Here is a 17,319-nt window from a genome sequence, read left to right on the forward strand (position 1 = left end):
GAAGGAAAAGGTGACATGTGAGATGGATATAAACAAAAGAATGTATAAAAGTTCAACTAATGGATGGAGTGAAGGGAGGGTATACCAAGCATAGAGAATATATCATGAGAAAAAGAATGAAGGTAGGAAAGGACAAGGCATATACAATTTAGCCTGAGAATAGAACGTGTAGAAAAGTCATATGAGATATAGCAAGAAAAATGAAGGTGTAACAAATTGTGGTGGGCATTGAATTCTGGGCAAAGCAGTATAACCTATGACCCAGAACCAAAGCTCTGGGTTTACATATACTAGATAAAATCACAAGGTCTTCTCATTAATGATATCTCAGCTATCCCTCTTCCCCTCTTCATTGGATATTTGCCTTCCTTAGAGAAAATAAATTCCTCCAGACTTACTGGACAACTTTGGCATTCAAGTCTTCCCAACCCCCGGTAAGGATAAAGAAACACTCCCCTCCAATGAGTCTCACCTGTTTGCAGACCTGTACTGTCCTCCGGACAGAGAGTACAATCATGGGACTGCAGTCCCTCAGCATGGAAAAAAGCATTCAAGATAGATAAGAAAGTTAAGCAATATCCTTTCTTTGATGAGCTTCATCTCCCTAAGGACCTATATAGTCTTCCATTCTTTTTAATTAAAAAAATTTTTTTTTAGTGAGGCAATTGGGGTTAAGTGACTTGCCTAGGGTCACACAGCTAGTAAGTGTTAAGTGTCTGAGGCTGAATTTGAACTCAGGTACTCCTGACTCCAAGGCCAGTGCTCTATCCACTGCACCACCTAGCTGCCCCTAGTCTTCCATTCTTAAAGTTCCATTTTGGGGTTGGTCTGTCCTCCAAGGAAAAAGCATTCAAAGTCTCCATAGAATTCTTGGACTATTCCCCTCAAACATGCACAGTCCATATAAGTCACAGTACAGTGAAGGGCAAGATTTGGATTTACCTTTCATATTGTTTCTTATCATTCCTGGTCTTTGTCTTTGACTCTTACTTGGTCCAGGAACCCTTTTATTGGATCCCTCTGCTACATAACTGCCTTCTAGATGCTTGAATTCATCTGTCATGCCCCATGAAGATTTCTCCAGACCATGTCCATTTTTTTTTTCAGAACATGTTCAGCCAGTGCTGGCAACCTTGGTTTGTACTTACTCTACTCCCATAACCTCAAGACTTCAGGTGTCTCACATATATTGTGAAAAATCTGCATATAATAAATTTGGGGAAAGATCATGTCTGATGAGACATACTGTTTTCTCTTCTAGGACTCTAACCAGTATCAGTTTGGTAAAACAAAAATTTTCTTCAGAGCAGGACAGGTGGCCTATTTAGAAAAACTCCGGTTGGATAAACTGAGGCAAGGGTGTATTGTGATACAAAAGCACATCCGAGGCTGGCTCCAGAGAAAGAAATTTCTCCGACAGAGAAAAGCTGCTGTCACAATACAGCAGTACTTTCGTGGACAGAAAACTGTAAGGTATTGAACTGATATACATAATAGGGGGGACGGTATGTATGTATAGGCGCTTACAAACACAAGTAGAGAAGAAGCAAAGGATTCTAGGAGCTAAGCAGAGGAATGGGAAGGCTGAGTTTCTGGGTTCCTGGGTTCTTATTCTGCTTTGACCACTTTTAACATATGATCTTAGAGGAACTGCTCTATCCTTTTAAAAGTTAGGTTTTCTCTGGTGGTATTAATGTTGCCTTTTCCTCTTAATAGTATAGTGAGTGATATTTTAAAATGAGGGTAAATTGATGGGGTATTGAAATTATAAGTATTGGAGGGGGCAGCTAAGTGGTGCAGTAGATAAAGCACTGGCCCTGGATTCAGGACGACCTGAGTTCAAATCTGGCCTCAGACACTTGACACTCTATGTGTGACCCCGGGCAAGTCACTTAACCCTCATTGCCCTGCAAAAAGAAATTATTAGTATTAACTTATGTTCATAATCCTGAGAAGTTTGGATATATTACTTGGCATTTAATTAAATCAAAATATGTTTGTTAAGTATCTATTGTGTACAAGGTATTGTGGTAGGTTTGGGGAATACAAAGAAAAAATAATCACACAACCAATGAACAAACATTTATTAAGTGCCTGTCACATGCCAGGCAAAAATGAAGCAGCACCTGACCTCAAACAATTTACATTCTGTTGGCAGAAACAATATGTACACTTATAAGTATAGATAAAATGAATACATAAGTAAAGGGAATTTGGAGGAGGAACATTGGCATCTGGAGGATCAGAAAAGGTGTTATGTAAAAAATGGCATTTGAGTTGAACTTTGAAGAAAACTAAGGATTCTAAGAGATGGTGGTGAGGAGAGAGCATATGAGAGACAGCTTGTGTAAATGTATGGTGATGGGAGATGCTGTATCTTTTATGCTGAAAAGTAAGACCATTTTCTCTGAACTGCAAAGTGCATGAAAGGAAGTCATATATAAGCCTGGAAAACTAACTTGGATCCAGGTCGAGGATTTTAAACACCCAACAGAGTCATTTGTATTTGACCCTCTAGATCTAAAAGGAAACCATAGAAGTTTATTGAGGAGGATGGGAACATGGTTAGAAATGTGCTTTGGGAGAGATCACTTTGGCAGCTGAGTAGTGGATTAACGAAGGGACATATTTGAGGCAGAAAAGCCCTTTAGCTATTGCAGTAATCATGGTGATGAGGGCCTGTACTATGGAACTGGCCTTATGAGCAGAGATGAAGATACAAGAGATATTGCAAGAAAAAAATGACAAGACTCGCCAACTGATTCCACATGTGGAAGAAGAGAGAAATCTAGGGTGACTATGAGATTGTGGATGTCGGTGACTGGAATGATGCTGGTGCCCTCAACAGAAATGGGGAAATTTGGAAGGAGATTGAGATTGGGAAGAAAATATAAGGAGTTCGGTTTTGGACATGTTATATTTGATATGTCTTTGAGTCATCTAGTTCAAAATGTCTAGGGGACAGTTGGGTGATGAAGCAGAGACTTGTGTTGGATATATAGATCTGGGAGTAATATGTTGATATAGTTAAATGGGTGGAAGCTGAAGAGCTCACCAAGAAATAGGATATATAGCACATAGAAGAGCCTTGGTGTATGCTCACAGTTCGGATGCAGGACATGACTTACCCAGGACGGTGAGAAGAGATGGTCAGAGAGGCAAGAAGACAGTTCCTACTTGTCAGAAGCAGAGTTGTAGGAGGAAACAGTGAGGAGGCTTGGAAGCCATCACACTGAGAAGAGAATCTTGGCATTGAGGGAAAAGATAAAAATAAATATTAATAGGTAGAAAAGTTGAGTGAGCATCTTGCAATGAAAAGAATGCTGCATTTGGACTCAGAAGACCCAGGTTCCAATCCTGGTTCTTCCAATAAGTAAGTCAACTAAGCTCCTTGGTTTCTTCATCTCTAAATAGGAAGGTTTGTACTAGACAACCACTGAGAGCCAGAGTCAGAGCTGAGACCAGTAACCTTCACCTGGGTGGAACAGCACATTCCCTGATGTTGCCAAGATAATGAGGAATTATCCTACTATGATTAATAAGTTTAATTTCTATAGCACTGTAAGATGTACAAAGTGCTTTTTACTAATCATTACTTGGCCATTTTACAGGTGAGGAAATTGAGACTCAGAGAGGCTAAGTTTAAGGTTAAGGTTAAGGTAATTGTGGGCACATGGCTAGTATTTTACCCATACTGGTTGCCTCTTAAGTGAAGGATAAATTGAATCCTCCACTCTTCAGTAACTCCATCAGGGCATAATTCATAATCGAAAAAGGTGAAATAATATCAAGGGTCCTCTTCTCTTTTTGCTTTATACAGTCTCAAGTAGTGATCTCACTAGGTGATCTCATCTTTTCCCACAGATTCAATTAGATGATTCCCTTAGTCTCTCCCCTAAATCATAATCCTGTATCACCAACTGCATTTTCAACATCTCAAATGAAGCGTCCCATAGGCATCTTAATCTCAATAGCTTTCCTATCATACATTCCACTCTTTTTGACTTCCCTCTTACTATCAAGGGCACCACCAGCCTCCTTGTCACCAGGTTCACAATCCTGTTTTTGTCTACAACTCTTCATGCTCAGTCACCCCACTTATCCAACCCATTGCTAAATCTCATTGAATCTACCTTTATGGCATCACTTAAATGTGTCTTCTACACTCACACAGCCATGGCCTAATTCAAACCCTCATCACCTCTTTTCTGGACTATTGCAAAAGCCTTTTGATAGGTCTTCCTGCCTCTAATCTCCCCTATTCCAAACCAGCCTCAACACAGCTGTTAAGCTTTTTCTAAAGCATAGGTCTGACCATGTCATCTCCCCCTCTCCTCAGTAAAGTCCAGTGGCTCCCTACCTCCAGGATCAAATACAAAGTCCTGTGTTTGCCATTTAAAGGTCTTCATAACATGGCCCCTTCCCATATTTTCAATTTCTTTTTTGTTTTTGTTTTTTTTAGTGAGGCAATTGGGGTTAAGTGACTTGCCCAGGGTCACACAGCTAGTGAGTGTTAAGTGTCAGAGGCTGGATTTGAACTCAGGTACTCCTGACTTCAGGACCGGTGCTCTATCCACTGCGCCACCTAGCTGCCCCCATATTTTCAATTTCTAATATTTCTTTCTACACACTCTTCAATCTAGCTAGCCTGCTGTATTTGCTGTTCTTTGGGTATAACTCTCTATCTCTCATCACCCTGAATGCTCTCTCCCCTCACCTCTCCTCTTTAAATGTCTGGTTTGCTTCAAGAATCATCTCAAATCCCACTTTTTGAAAAAGACATTTCCCAGTCATCTTCAGCTTCCAGTCTCTTTCCCTCTGAGATTATATTCCATGTATTGTATATGTGTGTAAATACACATATACACATACAAAAGGGCTATATAAAGATGGATGGATCTTTTCTGTCTGTATATTATATGTATGTGGGTATATTTGTATATATGTATACACATGCATATGTGTCTCTCTGAGTGTATATGTATATACATGTCTATGTGTATACACATACCCCCCCACACCCCTTATATATGCCTAGTTATTTATATATTATCACATTAAACTTTAAGCTCCTTGAGAGCAAGAGCTGTCATTTAACTTTCTTTGTATCTTCTTCAATTAGCACAATGCCTGGCACACAGTAAACACTTAATAAATGCTTACTGACTGACTGAAAAAGCATTATCTTCATTGTGTGGGTGCAAGTGTCAGAAAGGCTGTTAGCTATAGTGTCTATGGGTACATGTGTATTTATTCTATGCTGGTGGTTTCTGGTTGAGTCATTAGAAGTAAGCTTGGGATCAGGGTGAAAAGAAAAATATAAATGCCCACTCTATTCATGAATGTGCATCAATAAAGTGCTTACAGAGATTTACATCTGGATTCATGAAATATATGTGTGTACATACGTGCATGTGTTTATATACAAACGTAATCAGAGGATGCCCTGTTCCATATAAGTGAAGGTCACTGGTCTTAGCACTGACAATTTATTTCTACCATCTTTGATGGAAACCTTTAAAAATGTATTACACATGGGGCAGCTAGATGGCGCAGTGAATAAAGCACCAGCCCCGGATTCAGGAGTACCTGAGTTCAAATTTGGCCTCAGACACTTAACACTTACTGGCTGTGTGACCCTGGGCAAGTCACTTAACCCCAATTGCCTCACCAAAAAAAAAAAAATGTATTACACACTTTCCAACCTAAGCATTGTTTCAATCTTTTCTTGGTAATTCAGGACTATAATCAGTAACGTCAATTATTATACTGGAGGGAGACAGAGAGACAGACATAGATATACACAAATGCACTTAAAAGGTGTTATATCTCTTTTTTCAGTTGAAAGGTAGGGGACTATAGTATAGAATATTATATAAATATGTGTATATTTATGCATGTACATATTTGTATGTTTATATACATAGTCATCATGTTAGATAATTTTACTTAAGTTTTTCTTTTGTCAGAAGGTAAGGCTCAACATACTGAATAGAGAGAAAGCCTCAGAGTTAGGAAACCCAGTTTCAAGTTTTATCACGGACATAGATTGGCTTCAGACCTTGAACAAGTAACTTAACCTCTTAGTGACCTAGACAATTCCCTAAGACTCTTAAGTTAAAGAGGAAGTGCTGACCTGCACTGGTAGAGTTTTCTCACTGGGAGTTTCCAATATTATTGTAAGTCACAGATCTGGTTGCTGCCGCCCCCCCCCCAAAAAAAAGGTAGGGCAGGACTCATTTGTGGGTGGGACTATTGATGAAAATTATTGTGCCATTAACACAAGGTGTTAATTTTTTTTTTAAAGAAAAAAGTGTTCTATAAGTACAAAGTACTCCAGGAAAAATAGATATTATGTGGAAAATAAATTCACTTTGCATTCTTTTTAATCAAGGAAAGCTATCTCTGCCACAGCCCTGAAAGAAGCATGGGCAGCCATAATCCTTCAGAAGCACTGTCGGGGATATCTAGTCCGTAACCTTTACCAGCTCATTCGTGTGGCCACCATAACAATACAGGCATATACCCGAGGATTCCTAGCAAGGAAGAAATATCAAAAGGTATAACCAGTATTCAGTGTGTTCTTGGGACTAGGATAGTAAAAGAGATTTATTTTTACTGTCTTGCTACAAATTTCAGATATGCACAGTAAATATTTCAGAAGGGTAAAGATTGATCTGCTGCGTTAACTATTCAAGTAGTTTTGATGCTAGTAGGACCCCGTGGGGAGATTACATTTTGTAATTTCATCATATAAATATACTAGCAGTTGCTTCTTCCTCTCTATAAAATCATAAATCAACCAGTCAGCAAACATTTATTATGCATCTATCATGTGTTGGGCATGAGCTAGGTGCTGAGGAAATAAAGATAAAAATGAAATAGTCCCTGTTTCTCAAGGAATTTAAGTTCCAAGCACTGAAGTCACTAATGAGTGAGTCACTGGATTGTTGTGAGAATTTCTAATTTCTTATTTTTCAAGATGTTGAAAGAGCACAAGGCTGTAATCCTTCAGAAGTACGCCCGGGCCTGGCTGGCAAGACGCAGATTCCAGAACATCCGACGATTTGTTTTAAACATTCAACTTTCTTATAGGGTACAACGTTTGCAGAAAAAGCTAGAAGATCAGGTAAGTCCCCTTTCCCATAACCATTTGCCCACTATTTCTGGTGGAGTGGAGAGGTTAGGAAATGTAAAACCCAATAAACTTGGAAGGTTTATTATAGGATGGAAGAAATCTTCTTTGATATAGAAACCTCCCTGTCCTCCAAAGACAGTTTTCATTGGTTTCAAACGATCCTTTTTCCTCTCTTTAGAACAAAGAAAATCATGGATTAGTGGAGAAACTAACCAGTTTGGCAGCTACTCATGCCAATGACATGGAGAAGATTCAGAGACTTGAATACGAGCTTGAAAAATTAGCCATGCAGAAGCGAACACATGAAGAGAAAGGAAAGAAGCTTAAGGAAGTTATGGAAGAGGTTAAGTTTGGGATCTTTTTTCCTCTACTTAAGAACTTGGTTGTGCCAACATTCGGGGAAGAGAAAAACTGACTGTTTTCTTCTAAAGCAAACCCTATTTTTGCCACCACCTTTCCCAGTGCAAGGGAAGATAGTTTCTAGGGATAGTGGCAGGAAGAGAATAAGACCTGGGTCTGAAAGAAGAGAGGAGTGGCTGGAGAAAGGCCTTTCTGTCTCTGAAAATCCTATGACCTATAAATTGCCTCCAAAAGACACTTGAACACACTGACTCTTCAATGTGATCTGCTACTCTCATGTCCATCAGACTAGGCAAAGAAGTCGACTCCACTGCACACTATATACACTTAGACCCTTGAGAGCCTCTTTCCAACTTTGGGGTACATAGCAGAAGCACTTACTGCTTCTTACATTACTTTCATCTTCTGCATTTCTCAGAGCCCCAGCTAACAGGGCTTAGCACAAGAACCACCTAAGCACCTCCCACCATCACAAAACAGTGGGTCAGGAGCATATCTCCTATCTCTTCTTTCAAGCTATGCTTGTTCTTTCCAATTTTGCAACATTCACTTTTGATTTGTGTGTGTTTTGTCCTTTCCATTTACATTGTTGTAGTCACTGCATATATGTTTAAATTGGCTAAAATGAATGTATTATTTATTTTTAATGCAAATTATTCCTTTTCAGTAGGGCTATACTATGGTATGGTCCTGGGGGTGTAAACCCAGTAATGAAATCTCTGCGTCAAAGGGTATGGACATTTAAGCCGCAAAATGGTTGTACCAATTTTAAAGAGTTGCTTATATTCTATTTGGATTCTCCATTAGCTATCAGAGTAGAAAATAACAGTAGACAATGGTCCATATAAGTAAAAGAACATACAGCAATAGAAATTCCTTCATGGGCATAAGCCCATCAGTTTCACATCATGAATTGTAGTTCATTTTGCAACCTAGTAAATAAGTCCACTGAGGATTTTAACTTGGCCATAGAGGAACTCATACAACGTTTATTTGGGGGAAGGGAGGAGGCAATCAAGGCTAAGTGACTTGTCCAGAATCACACAGCTGAGGACAGATTTGAACTCAAGTCTTCATGACTCCAGGGTCCATGTTCTATCCTCTGAACCACCTAGTTGCCCCTCATGTAATATGTTTAAAAAAACAAACCAACTCTTACTTAGTACCAGGGAGCCTTGGGATTTCTGCTTTCATTCTTTATAGGTCTTACCCAAAGCTAGGGTGAGTAAGGCCCATAGCCACAGTATAATAGAAAGAACAGTGGTATCAGAAGACCCAGGATCAAATCCCATTTCTCACACTTAGTAACTGTATGGCCTTAAGCATGTCACTTAACCTCTCTCGGCCTCAGTGTTTTCATCTGTAAAATGAGAGGGCTCGACTATGTGACTTCTGAAGTTCCTTCTAGCTCTGACTCATGAATAGATAGTATTCATTTTGGGGAGAGAGAGGGTATATATTGAAAATGAGATAAAGCACAGCTGAAAATGACAACTTTTTTACCTTTTGTTAATGGGGTGATGCCAGTAAATCACAGAACTGTTCTTCCTTTTTTTTTTTTTAAAAGAAATTGGCAAAGCTTCAGACACACAACAAAGAATTGGAAATGCAAAAAGAGAAGATTGAAAAGAAGCTTCAAGAAAAGACTGAGGAAATGAAAGGTAATGAAGTAGTTTGTTTAAAAAAGAAAGAAAAAGGGGGCAGCTAGGTGGCACAGTGGATAAAGCACCAGCCCTGAATTCAGGAGGACCTGAGTTCAAATCTGACCTCAGACACTTGACACTTACTAGCTGTGTGACCCTGGGCAAGTCAGTTAACCCCCATTGCCCCGCAAAACAAAACAAAACAAAACAAAACAAAACAAAACAAAACAAAACAAAACAAAAAAAAAAAAAGAAAGAAAAAAAAGCTTGGGATTGGAAGAGGATTGGGGTTTATGGCAGAAGTAAACCTTGTACAACCTTTCTAAATGCCTCAGCTTACCAAACGATGTTCAGTTGACCAAACAGAGGATGGTGGGTGTGGGTGTGTGGGTATGTGTGTGTGTGTGTGTGTGTGTGTGTGTGTGTGTGTGTGTGTGTGTGTACACGTGCACATCTGTGTTTCTGTACTGTGGAAAGTTAGATTTATAATCTGGTAACTGCCTCTTCTAGATACTCCTGTTTTTCATCCTGTTTATGTCTCATCTTCCTCAGTTTAGGGAAAGGCTTGTGTTTCAAGCCATCAGAACTCAGCATCACGTATTTTGGCTATAGCAGACCTGAGTCCAAAACAGTATGCCCAGGACAGTGGTCTCCAAACTTTTTCAATCACACATCCCTGTCACTGTAAACATTTTGAGCATGCATTCCCAATGTGTATATATTTACTGTTTTCTACATTATAGAAGGGTACTGCTATGCCAATATCTATGTGCATCATTACAAATTTACATAGAAAGTAGGAATTGAAAACAAGGATAAGATAAAGATGAAATAACATTTGATCTCACATTCAGTAGGAGGCCAGTGGAGTCTGTTGAGTAGGAGAATGACACAACCTGACCTGCACTTGAGAAAAATCATTTTGGTAGCATTGTGGAGAATGGAACAGAGTGGGGAGAGTCTTGAGTTGGAGGGACTAAGTAGGAGGCTATTATAATGATCAAGCTAGGTGGATTATTATTAGGGGCAACTAGGTGGCGAAGTATATAGAGCACTGGGCCTAGACTCAGGAAGACCTGAATTCAAATCCAGCCTCAAACACTTATTATCTATGTGACCGTGGGCAAGTCACTTCACCCTGTTTGCCTCAGTTTCCTCTTCTGTAAAATGGGCTGGAGAAGGAAATGCAAACCACTCCAGTATCGTTGCCAAGAAAATCCCAAATGGAGTCACCAAGAATCAGACCCGAATGAATAATAACAACAACAAACAATACTCCAGGGCAGAGGGGATGAGAGACTGCAGTAGATTGATAGTATGAGTGGGTAGAAAAAAGGAAAGATTTGAAAAATGTTATGAAAGTAAAAATAAAAAAAAATCTGGAAGCAGGTTGGTTATGTAAGGTGAGGTGTGACACTGAGGTTGTGAATTTGGTTACTAAAAGGCTGATAGTGCCCTTGATAGAAAGAGGGAAGTTTGGAAGAAGGGTGGAACTGGGGAGAGAAATAATGTAATGAAAACTGTAATACATAAATCATTCATGCCTACTCATATTTTGACCCCCAAAATGAAAAGAGCAGAGGGTTCATTAGATCTTTCATTCATTAATCACCAAAGTGCTGCATTGAGCCTACCCTCCAAGGTTCCTGCCTCAGTCATGAGATCATTTGAGAGATAGTGAGGTGAGTGTGGGGGAGGGGGAGAAAGTAGCACCTGTGAAGCCAGTGTTGTGGGTGCCTTGCAAGTGACTAGGTTATAACTGCCCTGGGGATCCAACACCAGCACAGAAGCAGGGAGGCTGAGTTTACAGAACACAAGTAGGAGGAGAGAAGTGTTGGAGGATAAAGGTAGGTACGGTTACATTGGAGACAAGCTGCACTATAGTCCATCATGGGGAAGGTAGGATCTTAGGATCTTCCCACCCACTCCTTGATTGCTCACCCACATCTCTTGGGGTCAAGCCACACTCCCTGGGGTCCCCGGCCTCACTTTGGAGACCACTACTCTAAGGCATTGCATTTAGGCCACTTTATCTCAAGATTTGGGAATAAATTAAATTCAGCAAACATCTATTGAATACCTACTGTGTGGAATCAAAACAGGAGGCAGCATCTCTATTATCCTTGTCCTAGTCCCATCACTCAGTTCTCAACTCATTGAGATCGGAAGCCCTACCTAAGCCACCAAGCTGGCAAATGAAATATAGCCTGGATAGGCAGCTCTTCTGAATCACTGGCCTTGTCTTAAACTAAGTTTTTTGGTCATTCTAGAACTTGAGGCATGTCAAGGCAGACCAGTAGGATTTATAGCTAGGGGTCTAGCTAAGCTGGGCAGGAGATATGGAAAATACCGTAACACTGAGCAGGAAAGTGGTTTAATTAAGTCTGGTAGTTAATATAGGGAAGCACAAATGAGCTCCAGCAATGAAAGCAGAGTCCAGAGATTGGGTCGTGAGTAAAGTAAAGGAGAAGCAGAAAGGTCCTGGGGCTACAACTGGATAAGCAGAAGTTAGGAGAGGGGCAAAGATGGGGTAGAAAAAATAAACACCAGGTAATCAGAGTCTAGTATCATAGGGGAGCAAGTCAAGACAGCACCAGCCAACAGCATCATGACGGTTGATCCTAAGGCAGAGGTTTTCATTCTCTGCCTCATTTTCATGTTAATTTGCTGAGGGTATTATATATAAGCAGAGGGGGGAAATAGAAGGTGCAGTTACTACGCTGTAAATATAGCTTTTCACAGTGGGGAAAAAACCATACGTGTCATCCTCTATTGGTAAATCGAATATGGTTGAATAAAGAGACATTTAGAAAGGTGGTTCCAGGTTTACTTCTACCGTAAACCCCAATTCTCTCCCAGCCCCAAGCTCTGTTACTGTGATTATTCCAGGTATTGATTGTGGACCTGAAAGTGGTCAGAGGCTTTCTGAATGAGGCAGACCAGAGAAGAAAGTCTTATCTCATGTTATTTTATATAGCTCTGTGAATTTCTCTCGGGCTTCTAGATGGGATTTCATTCTACCACATTTCACCCAAGACAATAAGATCATCAATTTGGAAGTGAAGATGCAACTTGAAAAATCACAATCACAATCTGATAGCACAGTGTTTCAGTGGGATTTTAGATGCTTTCTATAAGATGAGAATAGTAATTTTAAAAAAACCCTCAAAACTAGTTTCCAAACTAGCAAACCTCTACTAAAAGTGGCGGGGGCGGGGGGGGGGTGCGGGGAGAGGTAAGACAGAAACAAGCAAACATAGACAAACCTCTTCTTCCTCCCTTAAATAAGAACCATTTAATAACACTACCCACATTTTTTCCTACCTTTATGGTATAAGGTGCATTTGTTGTTCAGTCATTTTTGGTCGTATCTGACTCTTTGTAACCCCATTTAAGATTTTCTTGGCAAAGATGGTGTACCATTTCCTTTTCCGGCTCATTTTACAGATGGGGAAATAGAGGCAAGCAGGGTGAAGTGTCTTGCCCAGGTTCACATAGCTAGTAAATGTCTGAGACCAAATTTGAATTCATGGAGATAAGTCCTCCTGACTCCAAGGCCAACACTCTATTTTATATAATTATCCAACAGAGAGGCAGTATGACATAGTATATAAAATGCTGGACTTGGAATCAGGAAGACCTGGGATCGAATACCTCTTGCAATACTTACTGGTTGTGTGACTATGGGCAAGTCAATTAAACCTCTCTAAACATCTGGCACCCTCTCCAAGAGTATAAGTTATAAATGTGGTGTAATCTGCTTCAGTGGAGAAAATTCCCATACCAGTAAAATTACAGATCCTTGATGTGCTGATGCACAATTATTAGGTGTTGGATAAATTTTTGAACATCATTTCTCTCTTTACAGATAAAATGGAAAACCTCACAAAGCAGCTTTTTGATGATGTGCAAAAAGAAGAAAGACAAAGAATGTATGAGTTACAATTTGTTTTAAAACTCCCCACTTACTTTCTCTGCCTTGCTACATACTGTGTCTATCCTTCATATAGCCATTATAGATTTATAGATTTATAACTGGAAGGGGCATTATATGTCATTTAGTCCAGCCTCCACTCCCCCATCTTTAATTTTTTTTTTTACAGAGGCTTAGTTGCACAAAAATCACCCAGCTAGAATGTGGAACTGAAACTCCACTGCACCACATGTCATGTAAATTGTAAGTTACTCAAACACAAAAGATTTGGAAATTTCTGCAGAGTAGGGCTTATCTGTTTTAGAATCCAAGGTAATTGTGGTAGTTGAAAAAACCTACCACTAAGACAGCACTACTATGGACAGATCAATTGCTGAAGCTATCAAAAATTGCTTGCACCACAAAAAAAAAGTCCCTGCCTTCAGAGAGTTTACAATCTAAGATCAATGTAATGTTTATGTTTTCCTTAAATTGGCTCCTGAACTCAGCCTATAGGTGACTTCCTTTCTTTGTGTCCCTTTGTACTCTGCTTGTACACCTACATCTGGGGAGGACTACCATCTACATCTCCTGGATTTTTCCCCATGAGTGAACCTTGCATGTCATTGTTCATGTTGTTGAATTTTTTGGCAATTCCAGCCTGTTGAACACCAACAGGCTCATGGACAATAACAGTCTCAGTGCCTCAGAATGAGAGAGCCATTGCTATGTGCCTCCTGAAACTCTTCTCTTTCCTTTGAAACATTCTTCCCTCAGAAATTGGAGACCCTATCAGAAAACTCAACTATTCTTTTAGATGCTGAGATAGCTTTGTGTTAAAACATCTTACCTGTAAGCTGCTAATGAATACCACCCATTGAATCTCCAGCCCCACCTAAACTCATCCTAGCATGCATCTCTTTACCATCACCTGTTGCCCCCCATAGCCATCCACCTCGGCTTTTTTTCAGAAGTTAGGCTAATGTTCATTTGTTTGGTTTTTTTTAATAGCTATGGCATGAGTCGAGGGAGAAGGTCTGGGCAAAGGTGGGGTTTTCCCAAAAGGGGCTCAGCAATAATCTACTAAGAGTTCAGATCATTAACTAGGATCACGTGGGGGGGGGGGGGAATAAAGGATCTACAGTGTCCCAACACAGTTGTATATTTCCTTTGGCTAATTTCTAAAGTCGGCCTTGAGAATGAAGTATCTTGCCCCTGGGGTGCAAGTTTGAGGGAAGACAAATGATGGGTAGGAAAGGAAATTCCTAGAGGGCTGGGGCCAGTGTCACATATGAGATAAGAAAGTGACAATGAAGATAGAAACGGGTACTTATTTTATTGAAGTAAAGGAGCTATGACATTTATATTTAATTCATTTGTCTTGAATAATACATTTTTCAAATGATTGTTTGGGAATCTCATGAAAGAAGTATTAAGATCTTGACATTTCATAAAGATCTCTGGCCATTTAGCACATTTCAGTCAATGTGTTTGGGGGAAATTGAATGACAGGACATTTGGAGTGCTAAAAAAAATCTGACAGAGCCATTGTCCAGGCTAGGACCCTAAGTTGCAAGATCTCTGATTTTTTTGTTCCAGTTACTGAGCACTTCTGACCTTCAATAAATCATTCCTCCTAAATGGGATAGGGATAATGACTAAGCCTGTAATTTCACTGGTAAAGAGAACTCTGAGGTGAAGAAACTACTTCTGCTCATACAATTTTTCACCTTGTCTGCATTTTAGACAGTTGCCTAGAACACTGAAGGGTTAGGTGACTTGCCCAATGTGTGTCAGAGGTGGGACCTGAACCAAGGTCTGCCTGCCTTCAAGGCTCTCTACCCATTAAGCTACACTGCCTCTCCTTTACACTAGAAGGACCAGGCATCTGAACCAACAGGAAAATTTTATTGCCGTTTTACTTAAAATACAAATTTTCATCCTTTATTTATTTTCTTTGCCTTATGTATAAAAAATGCTCTGTCTGCTGATACAGCTTGGGTCCCTCAATATATTCTTAAATTCCTTTCCTGTTAATGTTTGTTCCCTAATCAGTGGATCTTTGGGGGATTACTAACATAAATATAAATGTGCACCAGGAATCTACTAATGCAATGCAAGCCCAGTCTGGTTTAGTACTAAGATTTCAATAGTTCGTAAAACTGAATTTTCCTCAGGTGGGATATCACCTGTATTTATTGATTTCCACCAGTATTTTTTTCTTAAAAGTATGTCACCATTCTCATGAAACCATTGGAAGCTCCTTTGAAAATTCTTCAAAACAGGACATGGATAGTCTTGTAAAAGAAAATCAAAGAAAAACTTGATAAGAATTCAGCCATCTCCCTGGGGAGGATTCCTTGATAGGATGATAGTTTATGTTCTTTCAATGATGTAACAAGCTGAATATAGAAAGCTAAATGACTCTTTAGCTCATTGGATATCCAAGGCCAGTTGCCTTCCTTTTAGGTTTGGGTGAGGGCTGATCTGATTTCCTCGAGGAGCCTGTTCTGGGCTTCTAGGGATCTCGACTGAACCCTGGTTCTGCTTAAAAGATTTAGTTCTAGAGCTAAGAGACTCACCTCTGTACTCCCCAAACAGCAAAGTGAATCCTCAACAGTTTCTAAAGCCAAGTAAATCTCAGAACCTGACACAGGCTTTGGGTGCACTGAAATCTTTGCTGAGCAAGAAGACTGACTCTGACACTTTTCTTGAATCAGAACAGCTTTAGGAATGTGATGAATCAACCAATCATCTAAATCGGGAGTTTTCAACCTTTGTTGTGTCATGGACCCTTCTGGCAATCTGGTGAAGACCCCTTCTCAGAATAATGTTTTCAAATGCATAAAATTAAGTTGCAGGATAAGAAAGGAAACCAGTTATACTGAAATGTACTTGTCAAAAAATTTTTTAAGTTCACAGACCCCAGATTAAGAAACTCTTACTCTATTTCATTGTTTGCGTCCTTCAGACTATATTTTTGTGTATATTGACTATAGACTCAGATTTGATAGGATCAAAAATGCAAGAACAGAGACAGAGAGACTGAGAGAGAACACACATTGTACATATGCATATTCAGAATATCACAGGAGGTTCAATCTACACTATTCTTTCCCCCACCTTCTTCCTGATTTCCCAAAAAGGTTCAGAGCTAGCAAAAATCCTAAATACTTTATCTTTCTCTCTTACAAACAGATTCCTTGAGAAAAGTTTTCAGTTGAAAGAGCAAGACTATGACAAACAGATTCACTCTTTGAAGGGAGAAATTAAGACTCTCAAAGAAGAGAAATTGCAACTCCAGCATCAAATGGAAGAAGAACAAATCATTTCCAGTGGATTGAAGGGAGAAGTAGCCCAGCTGACCCAGCAGACAAAGGTAGAAACCCAGATCTCTCTTCTCCATTTCATATGAAAGTATAAATAGTAAATGTGCAAATATGCTGATAGATTTCATAGTTCACTCGTAGAATCATATTGAATGGCACCCTTTATAAAGCCAAAGGAAAAATTGCCTTCCCTTGTCCATTAATCCAAAATGGAACACCTAAAAGTTGACTTAAAGTGAGTTTTTTGTCCTTAGGTGTTTTCTTGGGTTACAAAAAGTTGATTTTTCAATTTCTATGGAAAACAATTGAAGATTTATATACTACCAGACCATTTAAGAGGCAGTTTGACTTAGTGGATAGTATTCTGAACTTAGAGTCAGAAAGACCTGGGTTCAAGGCCTGCCTCTGACACATACTATGTTCCCATGAGAGGCAGTAGATACAATGACTGGCCTGGAAGACTCATCTTCCTGAGTTTAAATCTGACCTCAGACACTGGGAAAATCACTTTACCCTGTTTGCTTCAGTTTTCTTATCTGTAAAATGACCTGGAGAAGGAAATGGCAAATCATTCCATTATCTTTGCCAAGAAAACCCCAAATGGGATCATGAAGGGTCAGACATGACTGAACCAAGTGAACAACAACAAACATTCCTGTAGGTCAATCATTTGGACTGTCTGAGTTAAATTTCTTCATCTATAAAACAGAAATAATAATGACCTGTAGTACCTATATCAAAAGATATTTGAGGGGGCAGCTAGGTGGCGCAGTGCATAAAGCACCGGACCTGGATTTAGGAGTACCTGAGTTCAAATCCAGCCAAAGACACTTGACACATACTAGCTGCGTGACCCTGGGCAAGTCACTTAACCCCCATTGCCCCGCAAAAAAAAAAAAACCCCAAAAGATATTTGAGAGACTCAAATAAGATGAT

The 17,319-nt window shown here is 39.7% G+C and overlaps 1 protein-coding gene across 1 annotated transcript in view; it reads left to right on the plus strand.

Moving 5' to 3' along the window:
* MYO5C (myosin VC) overlaps positions 1–17,319 on the plus strand; it is a 139,451-nt gene that overhangs the window by 76,504 nt on the left and 45,628 nt on the right. The window contains exons 19-25 of the mRNA XM_043981982.1: positions 1,262–1,473; positions 6,395–6,560; positions 6,983–7,129; positions 7,317–7,481; positions 9,066–9,159; positions 13,010–13,073; positions 16,253–16,433. Coding sequence (XP_043837917.1) covers positions 1,262–1,473; positions 6,395–6,560; positions 6,983–7,129; positions 7,317–7,481; positions 9,066–9,159; positions 13,010–13,073; positions 16,253–16,433 — 1,029 coding nt within the window. The remainder of the gene's footprint in view (positions 1–1,261; positions 1,474–6,394; positions 6,561–6,982; positions 7,130–7,316; positions 7,482–9,065; positions 9,160–13,009; positions 13,074–16,252; positions 16,434–17,319) is intronic.

Source organism: Dromiciops gliroides, chromosome 2, assembly GCF_019393635.1.
Source record: "Dromiciops gliroides isolate mDroGli1 chromosome 2, mDroGli1.pri, whole genome shotgun sequence".
Taxonomy (NCBI): domain Eukaryota; kingdom Metazoa; phylum Chordata; class Mammalia; order Microbiotheria; family Microbiotheriidae; genus Dromiciops; species Dromiciops gliroides.